The 9,128-nt window shown below is 49.3% G+C and overlaps 1 protein-coding gene across 1 annotated transcript; it reads right to left on the reverse strand.

Annotated features, from left to right (window-relative positions):
- Nucleotides 1–8,636, reverse strand: TNNI1 (troponin I1, slow skeletal type). Its single transcript, XM_077156795.1, has 7 exons — nucleotides 8,616–8,636; nucleotides 5,991–6,032; nucleotides 5,232–5,363; nucleotides 3,599–3,688; nucleotides 2,237–2,413; nucleotides 1,221–1,363; nucleotides 1–359 (listed from the first exon to the last, which is right to left on the reverse strand). The coding sequence occupies exons 1-6, from the start codon at nucleotides 8,634–8,636 to the stop codon at nucleotides 1,256–1,258; spliced, it is 570 nt and encodes a 189-aa protein (XP_077012910.1). The 3' UTR covers nucleotides 1–359; nucleotides 1,221–1,255.
- Nucleotides 8,637–9,128: the final 492 nt, after the last annotated feature.

The raw sequence follows: 9,128 nt of genomic DNA on the forward strand, positions 1-9,128 counted from the left end.
ACTGGGTTTTTAATGGAGAGGCTTCAAAGCCTGTGGACAGAACACTACATGGCAGTGGTGAAGCGATGTGGCTGGGGTGGGAGGGAAGGTGCTGCATTCTCATCTTCGGCCAGTAAGGAAGCCCTAGGTGCCTCAGGGTACTGGGAAGCCCACCTTGCAGTGGGGAGGTCTTCAAACACTCGCTTCTCTTCTTGTTCATGTGTCTTTTTAATCCCAGCTCCAGGAGAAGCATGGCAGTCGGAGGGGAGAGGTGGGGAAGGAGGTGAGGGGATGCTCAGGAAAGGGGGCACAGAGGTGCGTGCATGGAGTGGAGGAAGAAGCCTGAAGCTGGAGCCCAGGGCACAGCACAGCAAGCCTTCCTGTAGGGACAAAGAGGCGGAGGCCATCAGTTCCTGGTGACATGTGTGCAACCCATGGATCTTTGATTTACCCACAGCACGTGCAGCCCCCACACCTAGCAAGCCCTGGGCTGGATCATGCCGCACAGGGGCCCTATGCAGCCTCGAGCCCCAGGCTCCCTCCTTTTTAAACCCCAGCTCTTGGCTTCTGCCTGGCTTTGCCATTATCCTCCCCCATTGGTTAATTCCCACCTCTATGCCTGGTTGCACTATCAGCCCTTCTGTCACCTCCTTTCCCTTTATCTACTAATGAATGCATACACCCTCTCCAGAATGAATGCTCTCTCTGGTAGGCATTATCTGGTAGACCCCTGCCCTTCTCCACATTTCCTCAACACTCCCATGGAGAGGATTTTAGAGGGTCTAAATTTGCTGCTTTCTCCAGTTTCTTCAGCTATTTTCTTGGGGGTTAGAAGGTGTTGTCTCTGAATGGAACCTCTCCGGAGCAGAAACGGTGAGTGTTGGGTACTCTGCAGGGTGCCCAAGTAAAGGGTCTGGGAAATAGGGACTTACAAGAGAAAGTCAGAGCTGGGGAACCTCAGGGATCATCTAGTCCGTGTGTCCAGGGTGGGGCCTGGTCATTTGCATCCCAGGTGATACTTATGCTGCTGGTCCCAGGACCACACCTGGACAAACCCCAATTTTATAGAGGAGAGGAGTAAAAGAGGCCTGAGAGTAGAACTGATATGCCCACAGTCTCGTGGTTCCAGGGCCAGGACGGAACCCCTGGCGCTGACTCTCATCCGGGGCTCTATTTCCTGTACCACACATTCCCTCTAGCCCGTATGCCAGAGGCCCCAGTTATTCTTTGACCTTCCTAACCTCCTGAAGAGAAGGTCGCTGGCCTGGAGGCACCTCTACTGTGTGGTCGGAGACTTGGCGGCGTCAAACATCTTCTTCCGGCCTTCCATCCCAGACATGGCCTCCACGTTCTTCCTCCAGTCGCCCACCTCCACGGGCCGCTCCTGAGGGCAGGGCACACACGTCAGAGGCTCACCGGGCCAAAAGGCGGCGAGGCCCTCCAAACACAAGAGGCACTTGGTGAGAGAAAGTCAGCCTCTTCAAAAAAAAAAAAAGGGATGGCGTGGGGCAACCCAACAGCCCTGACCCGCTATTGAGGTCCTAGGACTCAGCTGAGGCTCAACAGAAAGAACAAAGCTGGTGCATTGGGAGTTCTGGGTGGTTATGGTGGGGTTTCAGGGCAAATTCCCACCCCCATGCCCACAGCCCGACCTCCTCTCCATGCCCAGGCCGCCCTCCTGGTCTGCAGCTCTGCAGCTCCAAGCCAAGAAGCCTTCCCCCTAACAGTCTGACTCATTTCCCATTTCATCAGGATTCTCCCTGGCTCATCTCTTCTCCTTATGAAGTTTCTTGGGCCAGAGATCACGTCTTTCCTCCATCCTTATGGGGCCTGTCAGTCAGTTCCAGGAACAGAGACTGCAAGTTGAACCAACATTGAGTGATTTATTGCTAGATGAGTACGTGAACTCGGTTCGCTAATTTCTGTGCTAACATGTAACTATAACCAGAATGATTTGCTGTTTCCTTTCCCCTGAAATTAGAGAAGGCAGAGGTCTCCCCAGGTGCCTTGAATATCTATAACCCTAGGTACAGAGCTTTCGCTTTGTTCAGTGGTCTGCTTTCTCCGTGTCTCCATTTCTTCCTCAGACTGAGTTCCTTGAGGGAAGTGAGCCAGTCTTCTTTCTCCTGGGACAGCGTGATGAGACTTTATCACTGGTCTCTGAGAGGTTTCTAGAATGTTCTTAACCAACAGGAGCTCCTGGGCCTGCCCGGGGCTGTGGGATGGGGGTGACAGGCTCTGAGGAGCAGGGTCTCACCTTCTCCGTGTCTTCCTTCTTGACAGACTTGAGGTTGGCCCTCAGGTCCATGGACACCTTGTGCTTGGAGCCCAGCAAGGCTCGGAGCATGGCGTCCGCAGAGACACGGACCCGGCGCAGGGGTGGGCGCTTGAACTTGCCTCTGAGGTCCATGACCTTCAGCTTCAGGTCTTTAATCTGCAGGTGGGAAAGGGCAGGGGCTCACTGGAGGGGCAGCGGCCACAAGGTGTCCTTCTGGGGACCTCACACTTCTAAAGTTCCAGGCAGAGAGAGCCCCCAAGGACCACGAAACCCCACATCCTCCAGCTGCCAGATCCACCTGTCACTTTGCAAATAACCAGCACATGTCTGTTGATGAAAGAGTGAATGAGTGAATCAATGGAGAAGAGCCCACTGGCCATCCCTATCTCTGTAGCAGTGAATAAAAGGATCAGCCGCACCAGACTTCACATAGACATGATTCAGAAGCCCGGTTTGGTGTGTGGGATTGCCTCCTATTATTTCCACAGACCCGTTCCTGCTTCCAACTCTCCAGCCTCTCCCCTGTGTGCTCACTATGGACACAGCCTCAGTCCAGCTGGGTGACTAAATCTCCAGGTCCCAGATCCCTGAGGGATTTTCCAGAATGTGATCTCTGGAAGAATTCTGGGAAGATCAGTGGCTCCACAGATCATTGTTCTCCATGGAGGGAAGTGGGAAGGAGACAAGTAGCTTCTAGTCCCTCCCTACCCCTTCTTCACTGCTTAAACAAATGCCCAGAAGCACTCATTCCTGCGGCAGGGACCCTGCCCCTCCTCACTTCCCCCCACGCCCCTGGAGCAGGGGTCTGGACAGAGCAAGCCAAGGAAACGCTGGGCACTGGAGCGCAGGTCACAGGCCAGAGACCGTCCTAGAGACCCACTGGGGAGCCAGCCGAGTTTCTTAGCTTCTCTGACCCTCAGTGTCTTCACCTGTAAAGTGCAGGTAATAGCGCCCACTTCACAAGCTCAAAGGGAGGATCAAAGGTTATAAGGCACTTGAAAGCAGTTTATAAAGGGAAGCTGTTATTAACAGGCACATGGCTGTTTGTGTGGGTGAATGAAGAGGGCAGCCTCTGTTGAGCTGGACAGCCCGGCCCAGCAGAGGGGGAGAGAATGTGTGCTTCTCATCTGGGTGACAAGCCTCTCTCTGCCCATCTCCAGTTCTGTGGCCTGGCGAGGGGGACCAAAACTCCCTGCCAAGTGGCCACCTCACACACCCTGCAGAAGGAGGGGGACCTGGCCCAAAGCCAACACGTCAGTGCCGCCCAGCCCCACCTCGCCCAGACGCCGGCTTTCCCGCCCACCCAGCCAGCCCTGCTCAGGCCGTGCCCCCCCGGCTCACCTCCCTGGTGTTGTGGAGGCATTTGGCCTCGATGTCGTACCTCTCCTCATCCACCACCTCCACCTTGGCGTGCAGCTCCCGGCACAGGTCCTGGGGTAGACAAGAGACGGAGGACGGCCACTCAGTACCAGCCTCCCTTTTGTGCCTCCTAGCCCATGCCCTTGGCCTGCTCCCAGCCCCTTTTCAAGACCCGCACTCCAGAAAGGAGCAGACAAACTGCTTCACTCTAGGGTGCTCAAATGGCTATAGCTCGAGACTCAGCATCAAGGGATTGAGAAAAACCCTAGAATGAGCTGAGACTCAGCATCAAGGAATTGAGAAAACCTTCTCGACCAAAAGGGGGAAGAGCGAAATGAGACAAAGTGTCAAGGGCTGCGAGATTCCAAACAGAGTCTAGAGATTGTCCTGGAGGTTATTCTTACGCATTGAGTAGATATCACCTTGTTATTCAAGATGTAATGGAGAGGCTGGAGGGAACTGCCTGAAAATATAGAGCTGTGTTCCAGTAGCCATGTTTCTTGAAGATGATGGTATAATGATATAGCTTTCACAATGTGACTGTGTGATTGTGAAAACCTTGTGTCTGGTGCTCCTTTTATCTACCTTGTCAACAGATGAGTAGAAATATGGAATAAAAATAAATAATAGGGGGAACAAATGTTAAAATAAATTTAGTTTGAAATGCTAGTGATCAATGAAAGGGAGGGGTAAGGGGTATGGTGTATATAATTTTTTTTCCTCTGTTTTCGTTTTATTTTTCTGTTGTCTTTTTATTTCTTTTTCTGAATTGATGAAAATGTTCTAAGAAATGATCATGATGATGAATATGCAACCATATGAGGATATTGCGAATTACTGATTATATATGGAGAACGGAATGAGCATATCTTAAGAATGTTGTGTCTCTTTCTTGTAATTTTTTTTAAAAAATTAATAAAAAAGAAAAAAGCAATAAAATATTGCATAAAAGAAAAAAAGGCTATAGCTCCAAGTATCAGCCTGTTATTCTCCTTTCTTTATGTGCTTAGTTTTCTTTAAAAACAACAAAAAAAGTTCTCTTATGAAAAAAGTAACATAACAATTGTAGAAGTTTTCAAAACTGTGCATTATACAAAAATAATAAACTGAAAAACACTAGTAATTCCATGGCCCAGAGCCGTGCACTCTGATATATTGCCTTCCAGTCTCTTTTCTCTTCAACCACTGGCATTTAAACAACTACTAAAGTTTTGAAAGACATTAAAGACCTATTTCTAGGAGGAGGACCAGAGGTAAGTTTTTGGAGAAATGAGGCTTCCCAAGGCCCGCCCACCTCCTCCCTCCACCTCCTCCCTCCACCAGTCACACTGGCCCGAGAGGAGCTGGGCACCTGGCTCTGCCCCACCCCGAGCGAGTTGCTTGTCCTCGCTGAGCTTCCACACCTGTGAAACGGGACTGCCCTCACCCCTCACAGGCCTGGAGATTAAATGAGATCATGACATGTGTGCCTGGTAAATGATCAAGCTGTGAGCCAGTGTTAGCTCGGGGCCCCTGCCACCTGGCCGCAGGGTTCACCCATACGAGCCACCTCTCCCCAGCCCCCAGCCCCCAGCCCCCAGCACCACCCCCCGCCCCTGTGGGCTGCAAGGCTCACCTGCAGGGCGCTGAGGGACAGGCCGCGGGTCTGCAGCGTTGGGATGCGCTCGGCCAGGTAGCGCACCTTCTCAGCCTCCTGCTCCTCGTGCTCCTGCTCCCAGCACTCCTTGGCCTTGGCCAGCATCAAGCTCTAGGCAGAGTGCAGCGTGGTGAGCTGGGGCCAGGGGCTCTCATGGTTCCTATCCTGCACCAGGGGGTGGGGGGGACGGCCCTCAGGCTGGGCCAGCTCGGATCTCAGCTGGCGGGAGGGAGTCAGGGGGCTCCATTTTCTCACACACATTGGGGCCTAGACCAATCAGTCCAGGGAGCGTGCAAATGAGACGCTCCCTCAGTGTGGAGCTGCTGTGTGTGAATAAACACTGAGTCACCACACGCAGCATTGCTTGGACCCCTAACAGTTCTCATCTTACCCACAATTTTTTTTATCTGTTTTGGCCCCGCAGGGACCCAAAGGAAGAAACTCTTGCCGAAGTAAGTCCCTCTGCTGTCACCTGTGGATTTCCACCCTGAAGCTGGTCACCTCCTCTCAGGACCCTAGGCAGGTGTCAGCACTTCATAGCTTGAGGTGCCCTCCACTGGTCACCTGTGCCCAGGTGTTGGTTCTGGGCCACAGCCAGATTCCCTCGACCTCTCCGTCAGCAAACTGGCGTCCTCGCTGTGGTCTCCTTCCTCTTCACCCTTCAGTGCCCCTCCATGCCCCCTCAGAAGCTTCACTGCACTCCCTCTGCTTCCCCCTGAAGCTAGCACCCGGCCTCACCTTCAGCAAGAGTTTGCGGGAGGCGGTGATCTTGGATTTTCTCTGAGGACAAGAAAGGGGAGAGGCAGATGGTGAGGCTGAGCCTGCAGAATTGGAATTCCGGTCTAGGTTGGGATAAGCACCAACTTGGGTTCACCATCACTACCCAGAGTCCTCTGCTTCCCATAGTGTCCCTTAAAAGCTCATCTTCCTGATTGAACCCACCAACTTCAGAAAGAATACTGTAGTCAGCTATCTCAACCTAGGGACCAAAGCTCTCACTGCCCATTCTGGTTCTGCTGCTGGTGCAATCCTGTAGGATACTGTGCAGGTCACACAACTTTCATGGTCACCCCTTCCTCACCTGTAAATAGGGATACTGGGACCCGCTTTACTTAGTTCACCAAGTTATGACAAACAAGATGAGATTAAGGATGTGCAAGTCTTTGAAAGGCACAAAAGAGATGCACGTTGATAGTATTCTGAATGCTCATATAGGAATATCCTGATGATCTGTTGTGCTAGAGAAATAAGCTGTTTCCCACACAAACAAAACACATCTCTTTAGACATCAAAACTATCTTCAATGTTAACATCATCCATATAAATTTTTCAAAGTTGTAAAGACACTATATTCTCTTCTTATCAATTTTACTAAATATGTTCTTGCCAACCAGTTCTGTTCTGCTAAATCTCATTCTCACAGCAGGGGCAGTGGAGGTGAGTGAGCTGCTCAACCCCTAACCGGTGAGACCACTGTGCCTTCCGAGGATCTGTCCTTTCTCAACCATAGGTCATCAATTTTCATAGTTACCAGTGAGCATCCTATCTACTTCTAATGTGTGGGGAAGCATAGCTCTAGTTTGTTATTCTAATCTGTAAAGTACCAATGATCAGACTTTGAGTGAGCAGCTCTCATGAGAGAAAATGAATGAACTTTAGTGCATGGAAAGTGTGACTTCTAAGCTGATGGTTGAGGGTAGTTTGTTTATCTTTTTTCCTCCCTTAGAGCCTAGGCTTTTGCTATGTTTCAGATAAGTGTGCTATGTTTCGGATAAGAGAAATGGACTACTACCATAATTGCTTTCTCCTATGCTTTACACATTGTAATGTACCCATGGCAAATATTCCATTGGTGTTTGTTTTCCCAACCACTTGGTGAACTTATGGGCCACCTCACTGAACCACCAATCGATGTGTATGAACCTCACTTAAGTATGAACCTCAGCAAAATGGAGTTAGAGATTCATATGACTATCAAAACTCAGCACATTCAAGACAACCAAAGCAATAGGCTGAGCCCCCAATCTTGGGATTTGTTCATATGTAACTTAACCCCACAAAGGATAGGTCAAGTCTACTTAAGATAAGGCCTAAGAGTCACCCCCAAGGGAATCTCGTTTGTTGCTCAGATGTGGCCTCTCTACCCAGCCAACACAACCAGCAAACTCACTGCCCTCCCCGTGTCTATGTGGGACGTGACTCCCAGGGCTGTGGACCTTCCTGGCAACGTGGGACAGAAATCCTAGAATGAGCTGAGACTCAGCATCAAGGGATTGAGAAAACCTTCTCAACCAAAAGGGGGAAGAGTGAAATGAGACAAAATAAAGTGTCAATGGCTGAGAGATTCTAAACAGAGTAGAGAGGTTATCTGGAGGTTATTCTTATGCATTAAATAGATATAGCCTTGTTAGTTGAGATGTAATGGAGAGGCTGGAGGGAATTGCCTGAAAATGTGGAGCTGTGTTCCAGTAGCCATGTTTCTTGAAGATGATTATATAATGATATAGCTTTCACAATGTGTCTGTGATTGTGAAAAACTTGTGTCTGATGCTCCTTTTATCTACCTTATCAACAGATGAGTAAAACATATGGAATAAAAATAAGTAATGGGGGAACAAATGTTAAAATAAATTTAGATTGAAATGCTAGTGATCAACGAAAGGGAGAGGTAAGGGGTATGGTATGTATGAATTTTTTTCTGTTGTCTTTTATGTCTTTTTCTGAATTGATGCAAAAGTTCTAAGAAATGATCATGATGATGAATATGCAACTATGTGATGATATTGTGAATTACTGATTATATATGTAGAACAGACTGATCATAAGTTAAGAATGTTTGCATTTGTTTGTTGTTTTTTTAACTTAAAAATTAAATTCTTAGATTTTTTTAAAATGAAAAAAATTAGCATATTCATCATGGTGATGAATATACAACTATGTGATGATATTGTGAGTTATTATTATATACCAAGAATGGAATGATCATCTGGTAAGGATGTTCATGTTTGTATGTTGTTATGTTTAGGAAAAAATTAAAAATTAAAAAAAAATGAGCACATTCAATTCTTACAGAGAATCTCTGTGAAATATCCCTCCATCAGTGCTCCTAATTCCTCCACACATCATCCCTGAGTCCTCAGGTCTCTCCCTGCAGCCCCCATCCCCAGGCCGCGCACAGGCTATGTTCTCAGTAGCCTGAATAAATATGGATTGTACAGAATGACCAGAGTCAGGGGTATCTAAGACCTGAGGGGGGTCTGAGGACACCTGTTTGCTCCTTCCTCAAAGTTTAGTCATTGGACAGGAGTGGAATAATATCCCAATAACCATCCCCTCCTCTGCCTCAAATATGGCTTTGCTCACGGCCAGCTCTGCAGGGAACATGATGCCCACCCACCCCACCCCACCCCCAGGGCTGGACGAGCTCCCAGACATAGGGAGCATGAATTTGCTCAGTGCTTGGCAAAGGTGTAGAGTGAGGAGACGGGGCAGAGCCACACCCAGCTCAGCTGTGGGCCCAGCCCCAGGATCCCCTTCTCAGCGGCATGGTGCACTGGAGTGCCAACTGCCAGCCTTGCCTCCAGAATCTTCCACCGAGGTTTCTATTCTGGAAATTGGCTCAGCTGCTGGGCCTTCCCCCACCCCAGTCTTGACCCAAACTCACTCCTCTCCTCAGATGCCCACCCCACCTTCATCAGTCTGAAGAATTAACCAAGAAAAAAAAAAGACACCCCAAATATCACTTACTTCTCTTTAGGCATCCATCGCAGGAAGGTCAGGGAGAAAGAGCAGAACACAAAATGAGTATGAACAATGCGTGTTATACATGCAGCAGCAGACACACGCCCTCCAGCTTGGGGGGAGAGGGAGGACAAC

Source organism: Tamandua tetradactyla, chromosome 4 (genome assembly GCF_023851605.1).
Source record: "Tamandua tetradactyla isolate mTamTet1 chromosome 4, mTamTet1.pri, whole genome shotgun sequence".
In the NCBI taxonomy this organism is placed as follows: domain Eukaryota; kingdom Metazoa; phylum Chordata; class Mammalia; order Pilosa; family Myrmecophagidae; genus Tamandua; species Tamandua tetradactyla.

Excerpts from the sequence above, each read along its gene's own strand:
- TNNI1 (XM_077156795.1), bottom strand. The coding sequence starts at position 8,636 with ATGTTCCCTGCAGAGCTGGCC. Across the intron at positions 3,689-5,231 it reads TGTCCCTCAGCGCCCTGCAG|GACCTGTGCCGGGAGCTGCA; the intron begins GTGAGCCTTGCA and ends TGTCTACCCCAG. Across the intron at positions 1,364-2,236 it reads AGAAGGAAGACACGGAGAAG|GAGCGGCCCGTGGAGGTGGG; the intron begins GTGAGACCCTGC and ends CCCTGCCCTCAG.